This window comes from Homalodisca vitripennis, chromosome 5 (assembly GCF_021130785.1).
Source record: "Homalodisca vitripennis isolate AUS2020 chromosome 5, UT_GWSS_2.1, whole genome shotgun sequence".
Taxonomy (NCBI): Eukaryota; Metazoa; Arthropoda; class Insecta; order Hemiptera; family Cicadellidae; genus Homalodisca; species Homalodisca vitripennis.
In genome coordinates, this window is record NC_060211.1 from 106,034,335 (window position 1) to 106,048,891 (window position 14,557).

At 36.3% G+C, this 14,557-nt stretch overlaps 1 protein-coding gene across 1 annotated transcript in view; it reads right to left on the reverse strand.

Annotated features, from left to right (window-relative positions):
• Window positions 1-7,603: 7,603 nt before the first annotated feature.
• LOC124363571 (probable G-protein coupled receptor CG31760) overlaps window positions 7,604-14,557 on the reverse strand; it is a 100,304-nt gene continuing 93,350 nt past the window's right edge. The window contains exon 9 of the mRNA XM_046818826.1: window positions 7,604-7,739. Coding sequence (XP_046674782.1) covers window positions 7,604-7,739 — 136 coding nt within the window. The remainder of the gene's footprint in view (window positions 7,740-14,557) is intronic.

Genomic DNA, 14,557 nt, shown 5'->3' on the forward strand with positions numbered 1-14,557 from the left:
ATAAATAACCAATCAACTTAAAAACATGGAAATTGTTTTATTAAATAGCAAATTTAAAACAGTTTTATTACCAATGAAGGACAAAAAGATTACTGTTACTCATACTTTTACAAGGAAACTAAACTAATTCCACGTGCTCTCCGAGGTTTGCACGCAAAGTTTGTAGTCTAAATTCAACCTCACACCATGTGTTTCTGAGCATTACTGGAGTTATGCTTCCAATAACCTCTCGAACTCTATTCTTGAGTTCCTCAATATCTTGAACTTTTTTGGCGAAGACTCTGTCCTTGACATAGCCCCACAAAAAAAAGTCTAAGGGTGTAATGTCTGGGGAATGTGGAGGCCAAGGAATTGGACCATCCCGTCCAATCCAACGACCAGGAAACGTGTCATTTAGGTAGTCACGTACTATCTTACCCCAGTGTGGAGGGGCACCATTTTGCTGCCAGTAAACATTTGGCTGTCTATGCTCAATTTGCGGTATTGCAAAAAGTTCAAGCATGTCGAGGTATACCTCTTTAGTGACTGTCGGTTCTGCGAAGAAAAAGGGTCCTATCACTTCATCTATAGCCAATGCACACCAAACGTTTATTTTAGGGCTGTCTCTTTCTTGTTCTCGAACATTATGAGGATTTTCAGTACCCCAAATCCTACAATTGTGTCTATTCACCTTACCAGAAACATGAAAGGTTGCTTCATCAGAAAAAATTACTTTTTTCAAGAAATTGCTTTCTCCAATGTTTATTGTTTGTTCTTCGAGGTCAAGTAATCTAACAGCAAAATGGTAGCGTCGAGGTTTATCGTTAGGTTTTAGTTCATGTAATAACTGAATTTTGTATGGATGGAGCTTAAGGTGTTTGTGCAAAATTTTTAAGACTGTTGATCGAGGTAATCCTAATTCCAAACTTGCACGCCGAGTAGACTTACCAGGGCTCCTCGTAAACAATTCTCTTACTTGATCAACAATAGCTTCAGAAACTGGAGGTCTACCAGCACCTTTTCTATGTTGGACACTTCCCGTCTGTTCAAACTGCCTATACCAGCATTTTATAGAATTGTTACTCGGAGGATTGCGGCCATACTCTAAACGAAACCTTCTTTGAACAGTTTATTACAGATCTGCTTTCATGAAACCAAAGAACACACCTTGCTTTTTCTTGCACACTAGCCATTTTGATACTGAGGTTAGTTTAGTGTTTGTTTAGTCAACTGTAATTAACAGCTGGTGTGGAAAGATCCATTGTTGACCAGCTGACTATGTCACAACACAAGTCATTAAGAAGAATCATACCTTACACCCACAGTTTAAGTGACATTTTTACTTTCTTTTTATAACTACTTTTTCTAATTATTGTAATGTGTACAATTATTAATTTTCAGTCAGTATATAAAACTGTTTTAAATTTACAATTTAATAAAACAATTCCCATGTTTTTAAGTTGATTGGTTATTTATTTATTCAATCTTAAAATGTGTACAATAATTTATAACCACCCTGTATTATATTACACCTTACTAAGAAACTTCTAGTTACCAATTTATTATTGATAAGTAGAGTTTATATTTTGTGGAGAAAAATTATTTATACAAAATAAGGTGCTATTTGTAAGTATAGTTGATTAATTGAACAATGAAATCTTATAAGCAATAACAAATTTACAGGGATTTAAAATTTCCAACCATAAAACTATTAATATTGACTTTTTTTGTCTGTTAGATCCATACTTACTACTTATCATTAGCTTAAACCTTTAACTCATTATTATTGTATTTTGAATAAAATATATAAACAGTTTACTACTCAAACTTCCAATTCAAATTTTAAATTAGGTAAATAAAATACTAGGAGCCCTCTTAATTTAAATTTTGAACTATGTTCTTGTATATTGGTTTTAATATTATTTTAGGTGACAAGATCAGTTATGCACAGTGATTAATGGTTACCTAGATATGATAAGCTAGACCTAAAGCACCAGACTGCATCAGAACGCTTCTTCTTGCCAGGCATTATATTTGGCACAATATGTGCAATGTATTGGAGAACATGGAATGATCTTATAAACTCAACTTTTTGACTTACCTAATTGAGGGAAACCAAAACATAATCTCCAACATACGTTCCACGGATACTCTAACTGTGCAATTGACATCAAAATGGAAACAGACTGTACGTCTCCACAATAAAACATATGTACATTTTTAAAGAATGAATTCATTATTATTACTAGTACTAATTAAATGATTTGATAAACAACTTTAATTAAATTAATAGTGTGATAATCTATTTCTGCAAAACTTCACAACAAATTAAATGTTTTTATTTTTATGGTCATAAGAAATTTTTACTGAGCAAAAATATATTTATATCTAATACCTTTGATTGTATTAGTTGCCCAATACAATCAAAATATACTTTGTATGGAATTCCATCTCTATCTGTCACAGCATGACAGCCAAAACATGTGGAGTAACTGTTTCTATTTTTCAATGAATTTTCTTTGAAGAAAGGCCATATTATAAATAATATTTTGAAATAATTTTTTATTTTTCTGGAACTGGTAATAATTTTTTCAATAGGAAAGCATTATATTTTTATCAATTTTGTAAGGATTTTTAAATCACTGCTTATTTGTTTTTATACCATACAAGCTTTTTAGAAAGAAACGTAATTTACACAAAACCATTTAAATATAAAAAAATTTAATTTTGTATTTCAAACAAATTATAAATGACAAACATAGAAAAGAAAAAGATGTTATAAAATTTGTAGCCCATTCTCAGGTAATTTAAGGTTTTATGAAGTATTTAAGTGTCATTAAAAGTACCATTTTTAAAAGCAAAAATTATTTATAGGTAATTTAAAAGTAGGATCAGAAAAACTACAAATCCCCCAAAAATTGTTTTCTACATTTTATAGCGCAAAAACTATAATAATTTATTGGATGAATGAAACATGATTCTGTTGACAAAATATGGAAAGTAAAAGAAAATGTGGTTGCTATTGGGGTAAGGTTGTGTAATAACAGTTTTGCAGGGCTACTAACTTGAGTTTTATAAAAATCAAAATTCTTAGATCAAGACTTACGTAGTTTTGAGGAAAAAAAATGTATGGTTGAAACCAAAGATTGGGTATTTAGAATATAAATGTATTGAGGTTCACAAAAATGTACCATACTGTAATGTGTGTTTGTGTACACATATACTGTATATTTATTGTTTTAAGCAAATTAATAAAGATGATCATCATAAGTACAATATGTCTGAATATTATCCTCAGAAAGTGAAGACAATTGTCTGTATGTAATTGTGTAATACAAGTTGGCTACTAAGTTTATTTATAATTTTCTATTTAAAAATAAAATATTACAGTAGAATGCTTTTTATATTTAAATAATAAAATATACAACTTGTACCTTTCAACTAACTTGAGTTAAATTCATTTTACTAGTTGTATAACACAATCAAAAGTTAAACAAAGTACAGTAACTCCATTACTGTGGAGGTCTATATTGCAACAAGTTAATGCAACAAAAATTATTTTTAGCCAAATCAAGGATTTAAAATATTTATATAACATGATTTTAGTCAAAAATAAAAAGTTTAATTTTAAACAGAAACCTCTTTAAACAAAGATTTTGATTTATAATACCTTGGGTTGGAGGACAAAAAGGGCGGTTAAATTTTGATTAAATTCGACAGTTAGGAATAATTAGTCCGAGAAGATTTCTCTTCGGAGAACAATAAAAATAAATAAATAAGCAAGATCTTTTTGAAAATGTACTAGTTTCCTCAGGAGAAATATGTTGGTATGCCAGTTTATTTTGAAAAACAGCTAATAAATAAAAAAAATGCTTTTTTGTTGAATTTGAAAGGTCCTCTTTGTTCTCTATCGTACTATCTTTACTTCCTAACACTATTAATTATATGATGGCAGGAGGTTTTGAAGTTAATAAAAGTTTGAAAGGGAATGAAGTCCTGAATAGGAGAACAATATCTACTTTATGATTGTTATAAAAAATAATAATAATAGCAAGCTATTCTAATGTAAACCTATTATCTACTGTAGTGGGTATTTTGAGATATTGCTTGTGAAGTAAACTTGACAGCACAGATACAACACTTTGCTCAGTTTCAGCACAAAGGGAAGGTGGTAGTAGGTTAGTATCTTGACAACCTTTCTACTAGTCAATCTTACAACACTTTCTCTGGACCCTGAGAAATACAATGATCGATTTGTAAATTAAATTCTTACTTGTAAATAAAAATCTCTTCTGCTTCGTTAAGTTTTTTTGTAACTTCTCATATGTTTTACATTGTGATATTTCCTAGTCATATACTTAAAAATACATTATTTTCATAAGAAAGTTTACAAGAGATGACATTTCATAAACATGTGTTTTTTCATAATAACTGTACATACAATATCTTTTCGTTACATGTTGAGTGTGCATTTTTGTCGACAACTTATGAACATTACATTTCAATTAGAACTATGCTTAGGAATTTTGTATATGCAAAGTCTGTTTTGATTAAACTAGAAGGATGTAAGCTTACAAGAACTCGAGTAGAGGTGGTTCCTTAACATTACTAAGCTTATAAGTGTGATATTGTTTGTTATGTGTTGGTAGAGAATTATTAATGTTATAGAATATATGTTAGATGTAACATTACAGTAGTGGCCTTACCTTAGCCAGGTTTATATCAATTTGACAAAATCTGAGATCTGTTCATATTTCAACATTATTTTTGTAACTTATAAGTATAGATTTTTTTATTTGTGCAAACATTTATAAACTACATAGTATGTTCTCAAATTCACAGTTAAAAATTGTAGCAATTGTTTTAAGAAGAGCCTCGAATCAGATACATACCTCTTAACAATACTATTGTAGTCCTTAATCAAACATGGCTGCTTCATGTTCCAGTGCTAGTGTTTGTTTTAAAGGATTTAGATTGTTTTACAATACATTCAATCTCATTATGATTTAATGTGTTTCCAAGAATTTAACAGTAAAAAAACATTACAGTATTTCATTATTGACAATGTTTATATAAGTTTAATAGCTGATAAAACATCTTTCTGAAAATCTAAATATAATACATCTTGTTAAATTGTAGGAGAACAATCGTACAATTTTATAATATTGTGGATGTATAATGTCTGATTTCAATGTTCACGTATTTCTCAACATCTTTCTAAACTTTCCTATTGATCTTCTGATAATTGAATCAAATATAATTAATTTGGAAATCTGGAAAATTTGTATTCTAAAATGTTATTGATTTACAAATGAACTGCTGTATTACTATTATTATATTCTTTTCACAGCTTAAGATAGAATAAAATGACTGTTACTGTTGTTGGTTACTACTACTGTTGAACATGTTGATAAATTGTAACTACAAAATAAAGTAAGATGTTTATCCTAATCATCCCAGATTTGGGATTTATCTGTTTGGGATTTCTTTAGTTTTTGCTGTTCTAATAAGTATCACAAGTTAACCTTATAATATTTGTGTAAATGTTACAAATAAAAACCTGTTGAAATTAAAGTAAAAAATTAATATATGACTTAAAACATGCTTGTGAGTTATGGAAGATCATTATTTTATTAGTTGTACAGTTATTATTTAACTGGTGTTGAAAATATGATAACCGCATGCAATTATGTACTTGGTCAGATTGTTTTCCTTATGTTAAATATGTTTGTTAATGATAAAACATTATAAAAATATATAAATCAGTGTTACTGAACAAGTGTGTTGATAAATAAACATTAAATATTCATCACATTATTTCCTTCCTACCTATAAATCTGTAGTGTAGCTAGAAAAAGAATGTAAACCCTAGTGATTTGGTAGCAAGGTAAGACATATAATAACCGACTCACCAATCAACATCTACAGTTTTATATTGTTGATTGAGTGTCTGATGCCCATTACTTCAGGAGCTGGAAAAATTTCATTTCTGTCCATAAAATATCTCGAGAACTAATTTACTTATAGACTTGAAATTTTGCACGAAAACATCATTTTTCTATAGGCATCACTGAGTTCAATAATGATGAATTTAGCTGAGCATTAGCAAAACATTTTAAAATCGGTCTTAGGGGTAACCATGATAGCAAAAAGAAAATCGCAGCATAAATAAATTTATAAACCAACTGAGTTCATTCATATGACATTTTAACTTGTGAAGTAGTAATATATTTAACCTAACTATCAAAAGCAGAGGCTGTCTCAAGATAGATTGCATCTGTTGATTTTAAATGTTGCATGAAATTTCATTTATATACAGACAAGAAAGAATAGTGTATGTCCATACATAGGATTTGGCTGAGCGTCATTGAAGCCTATCACTCAGTAGGCTGACACAATTTTTCTTTTGTCTGTCGGAAGATGTAAAAATTTCTTTTATCTATGATTGTCTGGTTTTTATTTCTTTAAAATTTTTCATATTTTTAAGAGTCAAATGCGCATGAAAGGCTTTTGCAAGAGAGAAAACAGCTTAAGCTGTGAACAGGCAATCTGCCTTTGCAGGCTTTTTCCCAAAGCCTACGTTTATTTTCGTTATTATTTTAGTTTAACTCTATAGTTATATAAAGTTTATTTTAATTTATGTTCTACTCTTTCTGAGGAAATAATATATTTTTACTTAGAATTTTTATATTTTTTGTCTGTCTATGGAAACCTCAATAATGAAGTATGCTATAGATTTGATATTTGCATGCAATCTCAGCAAAACCGATTACGTAACACGTGGTGTGGTGTACTACTACCTTGTTTTATTGTCTACATAATAGACCAAATGGAAGCTAAAAATACAACGGCAATATGTGGACTTTAGCAAAGATTTTGACACACTTGAACTTGAACAACTGTTGACTGAATTGAATACTATGGTGACATGTGTCACTGAAGATGTAGGGTTTAAGACTTACTTTGACCAATAGACAACGAATATGTGAAATCCCGCAAACCCAAAAAAATAAAATCATACAAATCAGATCCAGTCCACTTCCCTTTCTTGAGGGGTGTTCCATGCTCTTTACTCTATTTACTCATGATGTACCCAGGTCAGTAGCGTAGCCAGAAATTTCGTTCGGGGGGGGTCCGAAACCGGGGGATCCGGGGGACGTTTTGTGTGTTATTTGCCAATGGGTTCACTGGTAAAAGATGCACCGGAAAAACTCTACTGATTAGAAAGTTCGGCTACTTTGGATTTCACTGATTTAGGTATTTATGAATGAGTTATAATGACGATTTTTTGTATCATTACACTGTAGACGAGTATATAGGCCTAATTATCGGAAAAAAATTTAAAAAATCACTTTCGGTCGGAAATAAAATACACCTGAAAAACTCTAATGATTAGAACTTCAACTACTTCGGACTTCAGTTATTGAGGTAAACGTGGTATTTTTTGATTGAGTTAGGACGACGATTTTTTGTTATCATTAAACTGTACTCGACTACCTATATAATTATCGAGAAAAAAAATCACTTCCGGTCGGTAAATACCGAAGAAAAGCACTCTACAGATTCAAGTTTTGACGATTTTGAATTTCACTGGTTGAGTGGTTGAGGTACTGATGGAGAGATTTCATACGGGCCCTGGCCTGGCGATGCGTAGTGGTCTACTTGTCATTTGGAAGAGTGGGGGTAACGCTTCCTCAGTCTGTATCGCGGAGCTGTGTAGTGCGGTCCTCGCGCTTGCTTGTTCAACACTCTTCTTACCTCTGTGTTATAACGTTTAAATTCAGATAGAAATATTTTAATTGTTACTATTGGAAGTATGTTAACTATACTGCCAATGTTAAATTTGTCTAACATGTGTTTAAATAATCGTACGCAGCACGCAGAGCCAGCACACTGGCAATAGTGACAGTGATCGGGTCGGTCAGTGTGCAGGAGCTAAACGGGCGACCTTTGGCCGAATATCGGAACGGGCGCAATCAGGCCGATTATCGGTGAACGGGTTTTGGTCGAGTACGCACTTGTAGGAGAGGAGCGAGAGGACGTGTACGCTGACCGACGCTGCACGCTGGCCGCAAAGGCAGGATTTGGTCTACTCGGTATTATACTCGCATGTTTGTTTAGGTGGGTATAGAATAGACGTGTACAAAAAAACGGACTCTCAGGCGCCGTCACAATAGGGAGTCAGTTATATAAAACTAATGTACCGGACACGAAACATCGACTGCGTATGATCTGTGTATGATTTGCGTCGGTTTGCCAATTATTGCTGTTTCTTTCGTCTTACGAAAATGTCCTCCAATTCCTGTTCTATTCCTACCTATGTAAGTGTAACCTTGTACAGTTTTATATATATGGTTTTATGCATGTTAGGTTATGTGTTATTATAATTGGGCAGTTTTGAGTATTCCTTTTGTTTTAGATCGGTGGAATGGTTTCAAACAACCCTTGCACGCATTTGCTGATATCCCGGTCCCCATGTCCCATCCTTACTATTGGCATGATATCCGATTTCGGATATGAAAATGGAACTCTTCTCCCCATCGTGCGCCGCAATAGCTCCTTACTTGGCAGAGTAGTATTACTTTTAAACATGAGAATGGTAGACGGCATATACCATATTTGATAACATAATCTCGAAATCGTGCACGCAGTATCATACTTGCTTGGTTGCAGGATTGGAATTATCAATTAAATGGTTGTTCATGGGTTCAGCAAATTAATGAATTATGGAGTCCACAGCACCCACAAGTTGGTGTCTAATAATACATTTTTCTTGTACAGCATAACAAACCACTATTACCATAAAAGTGGAACTCCTGAAGTGACTCCATGTGGGTACCCATTGATTAAGCGCACAACTATAAAACCTACAACCATGCAGGGCCGCATTTACAAATTCGGCGCCCCTAGGCCTACAGACCAAAGAGCGCCCCCCCCCCCCCAGGGGACTCTGATTACACTGACGTAGAAATCCAGTAAATTTCTTAATTACGTAATTTTGATGAACGATAATTACAATAGTATATATATATATATATATATATATATATATATATATATATATATATATATATATATATATATAGGAGTGTTTTGAATAAATAAAAGCAATGAACCAATGAATGAGTCAACGTCGCACCCCGGACCTAGTTGACCTTGGCCATCCGCCCCGCCGAGCGCCAACACCACCCGCCGCCGCAACTTTTTTCTTTTGTGTACTTTAAAATTTATGCGCCCCCTAAAATTTTGCGCCCTAGGCCTGGGCCTAGTGGGCCTATAGGGAAATGCGGCACTGCAACCATGGGCCCTTAATGCAGACGTTTGTTAATTTACCCAGTGCACAATCACGGCTGTCTTAATTCTATAATAGTAAAGTGCTAATGCTACCATTCTCATGTGAGGCCTCATATCAAAATTTTGTTCGCCGGGGGAGGATGCTGTCGCGCGATGTGGAGAAAAATTGTAATATAATATTTACATATATTTGCCAAACCCATCCTTCTTTCCTACTTTTTTACATCAGCATATCATGGCTCCCCAATTAAGCTCGAATGCTTTAATGTCAGCAGCTCCAACATGGTATACATTGCCCTGTGGATCTTCCCGGATTATAGGCGTATCCCATGGGAGCTGACAACTCCCTCAAATAGGGGGGGAGTTACCCAAAATTCCGTGAGTAGTCCAGATTGTGGATGGGGTTATGGGAAAATTTGCTATATTGAGAGTAGGGTTCTCCTATCCCTTCCTACCCACCCTTTCGTCGTATCCGTATAGAAATAATTTTTTTTTGTCAGCCCCGCCGGAGGGGGAGGTTGTGGCATGTAACCGCCACGGTGATCGGGTCGGTCAGTGTGCAGGAGCTAAACGGGCGACCTTTGGCCGAATATCGGAACGGGCGCAATCAGGCCGATTATCGGTGAACGGGTTTTGGTCGAGTACGCACTTGTAGGAGAGGAGCGGAGAGGACGTGTACGCTGACCGACGCTGCAGGCTGGACGGGTATCCGTGAGTTGGTCCTAGTGTTAAATTAAATCTCAAGTGTAATATATATTTTTATTACCATTTAGGTGCCAATAAATTATGTCGGGCTAGGCAGGTTAGGCGGGGGATCGTGGGGGTTGTGGGGATCGGGAATACGGGCAGCATGGTTCGGGTATCGAGGGTCACGCCGTGCTTTAATTTTTAGGGGGATTTAATTATGGGGGAATATTAATATCTAATTCTAAGTCAAAGCTGGCTAGAGGAGTTGTCCCAGCATAATGACCGATCCGGGCCTTTGGGGGGAATGTAATTTTGGTTAGGTGTTAGGATCACCACGTGGTTGACCACTTCCGGAAAATGGTTTTAAGTATTAGGGTAATTATCCGCATTCGTCTCAGTAATGGTAGCAGAGCGTGGTTATGAAATACTGGTTGGTTTGTTAAAAGAAAAGTTTTAGATGTCAAAATAATTTTTTTTAGGGGTTCAACATTTATTCAAAGAGGGAAAAGAACCCGTATTACCGTGACCATCCACCCCCCCCCCACAAATCAAATACGTTTCATACATTGTGTACGGTTAGTGTACTATTTTGAGTCTACAGAGGGGATTTAATTTCTGAAGAATTGTAATTTTGTCCCGCTATCATGGCTGAGAATTCGATAGGACAACATGAGGTAGAGGAACAAGCACAACCACCATATCAATGGGAATCGCGACCAAAAGGAACTTCTTGGGTGGACAAACTAAGGTCAAGTCAGGCAAAAGATCAATGCCTGGCCTGGCATATCACGCCAGCAGCCACCTTGGAAGCCAACAGAACTCTTCTTAAAGATTTCATTAATCATAAGGTCGAAAAGTTACTAGGCCCAATTCACAATAAATCGGAGGAAATACAGGAATTGGAAGATGAGGCGAGAACTACCCCAAATCTTAAGGAGGCACCAAAAAAATATAGCCACGGAGGACCAATGGTCATATTTGGTTAAGACCACTGCAGCAGCGGTAGGCATGGAGGTGGCAGCAGCTTTGGGGGACGCTAGATCTGGGCCAATCCCCAGAAATGATAACTCAAACTTTAATTTACCCAAGATTTTGGCTGATATGATTGATAGCTTTCCTTTGGTGTCAGGAACTGATCCAAGACGTTTAGTACGTTTCCTTATTAGCTTCAAGCAAGTAATTAAGCTCGATCTTGTCCCATCGAATAATGTGATTCTAAATGTTTTACCTAAAACCGAGGGTCAGCTGAGGGCGCTTTGGAATAGAGCCATAGTTGAAAAATACTCATCGAGTCAACTATTATGCTCGGTCTTAGAGACTTTTCTTCCTGGTCGAGTGAGGCAGCAGTGTGTATCGGAAATGCTATACCGGGTGCAAAAACCTAAAGAGACATTGGCTGATTTCGTAACTGATCTTCAGTCACTCGCCGATATTTTGTTGGCTGAATTTGGTGAGCAGGATCTGCTTGATACTATCCTGACCGGTCTCAATCCGGCTACGCGTGCTCGTCTTGCAGGTTTCCCACCGCCAACGACAGTAAAGTTGACGATCTATACGCACTCTCCCCTCGAATAGACGTTATTAGGACAACTGAAATGCAATTTCATAGGGAATATGCTATATCCAGCGGAGCGAGTGGTGGCACGCCCACGGGATATTTCCAACCGGCATTTTCAGGATGTTCACAATCGGTTTAGGGGCCAAAACAACAGTCGCACCGCTTTCGCGAGTAAACAACCCAATCAATACCAGGGACGGCACGGGAATATGAACTATAATCGGCAATACGATACTGGTTCAACCTTGTATTATGCACAAAATTCAGAAAGGAATGAACGATCCTTTCATAACCGCTCGGTAGACGGCAATCAGAGTAGAAATAATCACGGCATTAACCATAATCATGAAAATTTTCAGGGTCGTGGGTCAACTTTCATTCACAAATTCTCGTTACCGATCGAGCAACCATGGGTCGTCTAACCAAAATAATATACATTTTACATCTAACAATTTATAAAAGCCAAGGGAGGTCATTAATGGGCGCAAATGACTCTCCAATTTGTTGTGCCGCCCCTCCTGGATTTCACTCTAAATCGTTATCAAGTGTAAGGTCTTCACCAAAGTCAAAAATGGCTCCGTCAGTTCCAAAATCAAATCTTTGTTTTATAAATATATCTTTTGGTAAATTGGTTCAGAGAGCACTTGTTGATACTGGGTCCTCTTTCACACTAATGTCGCGGGAGTGTTTTGAAACTGTTAGGAATATTCCTAGAATCGTCAAATCGGTAATTTTGTGTTCGACAGACGGCTCTAGCGGCTAATGGGGATATCCTTGAATTTTGTAGTGGGGCACAGTTGCATATTAAGGTTAAAAACTTATCATGGAATATACCTTTCCTGATTAATGATAAATTACCAGTGCCTATTATATTGGGTTCGGACTTTTTATCCAAAACTAGAGCAATGGTTAATATGTCTAGTCGTACGTTGTCCTTTCCATACGGAACACCGCGGTGTCTGTTATTGTCTCCCGTTGTAGAGAGTAGCCGTGATTATCCAGTGACATTGGGTGAGAACCTCAAACCCAATTCAAACGCAGCAGGCTTTGGATCTTATTGCGGAGTTTCCCAACACCATAACTAAGAGGTTAGGCCGTACCAACCTCCTTAAATATACTATTAGAGTCAACTCACCGAAGATCGTCAGGGCACGTCCATATCAGTATGCTCCACCAAAATTGGAGCAGATGAGAGCGCACATAGATGATCTTCTTTCCAAGGGTGTCATTCGTCCATCAACATCTCAATACGCATCTCCGGCTTTTTTAGTCCCCAAAAAGGGTGGAAAAGAGTAGGACTAGTTGTGAACTATCGCGGTATTAACAGCATATTGGATCTTGAAGCGACTCCTATGCCAACAATAGAATCTGCTTTTCAGCATCTCGGTCAAAGTCGTTGGTACTCTTTATTAGACTTAAATCAAGCGTATTTACAAATCCCCTTGGAGGAAGAATCAAAGAAGTATACGGCATTTGTAGTTCCATGGCAACAGTATGAGTTTAATTTCTTGCCTTTTGGTCTGGCGTCGGGAAGTATGGTTTTGACTAACCTGATCGACACAATTTTTGGTGATATTAAGTTTAGATATGTTTACAATTTTTTTGATGATGTGTGTGTGTACTCATCGGGGACCTTTGAAGAACACATAGAACATCTGAGGGAGGTAATATCACGACTTCACAAGGCAGGTCTTACCGTCAACCCAGAAAAAATCACTATTGCCTCAAACCGCATTCAGTTTTTGGGTCACACTTTCAGCAACCAGACAATTTCCATCCACTCTGATCGAGCAAAAACCAATAGAGGGATTCCCAATACCAAAAAATGTTAAACAGTTGTCCCGATTTCTAGGCATGTGTGCTTTTTATGCTCGCTTCATTAAATCGTTTGCTGAGATTTCACAACCTTTGAATCAGTTAAAGCGAAAGGGAGTGAAGTTTGTCTGGGGTCCTGAACAGCAAAAGGCATTTGAGAGTCTTAAGGGATGTTTGGTATCCGGACCAGTGCTTAAAACCCCAGATTTCTCTGAGCCATTTCATCTTGCACACCGATGCATCGGGTTCGGCGGTCGGCGCGGTCTTGTCTCAAGAGCACAACGGGTCTCTCCTTCCAATAGCATTTGCATCTAGGGCCCTAAATAGACATGAACTAAACTACACTACTTTACAATTGGAATGCCTTGCCGTAGTTTTTGCCTTCACTAAGTTTCAGCAGTATCTTGAGCACCGCGAATTCCAGTTGCACACAGACTGTTCAGCACTATCATGGCTCCTGAACCATCCTCGTCAGCAAACGGGTAAGATCGCAAGATGGGTATCGTTAATTAATTCTTTCAAATTCGTGGTCCAGCATATTAAAGGCAGGGAAAATGTGGTCGCAGACTGTTTGTCTAGACTTTTTGAGAATACGGAAAAAACCAATGTTAATGAGGACACAAGGGTAACTAGTAGCTGCTCCACGGAGGGTAGTTGGGTGTCAGATGGTCAGAAGGATGTTACTATGACCTTATTTGCCATACCCGAAGCGTTTAAAGATATTGCACAACATCAAAAAGAGGATCCTGAGCTAGCAAAGATTATCAAAACTCCGGTTAAGTATCAGAACTACAGCGTAGAGCACGGTGTCCTTCTATATAAGCCACCAGGAAAAACTAAACCACGAGTCGTTTTACCTCAAAGATTAATAGATCTGGTTTTTAGGTACTATCATGAGGCACCAACTTCTGCTCATTTAGGAATCAAGAAGACATCAGCACGTATTACTCGTTACTTTTGGGCGTACAATCTAACCAATCTCATTGCTGACAGAGTTAGGTCGTGTTATTTATGCCAGAGATCAAAGCAAGCTCCTACATCTAAAATAGGTCATCTATCTTCAGAAATAGTAGATCAAGTATGGAAAAAAATTTTTATTGATCACATAGGACCTTTACCAAGATCAGGTCAGGGAAATCGGTACCTTTTAACTGTAGTGGATGCATTTTCAAAGTTTACCATTCTTTTACCGGTTAAAAATACCACTGCGTCTTCAACAGTGAA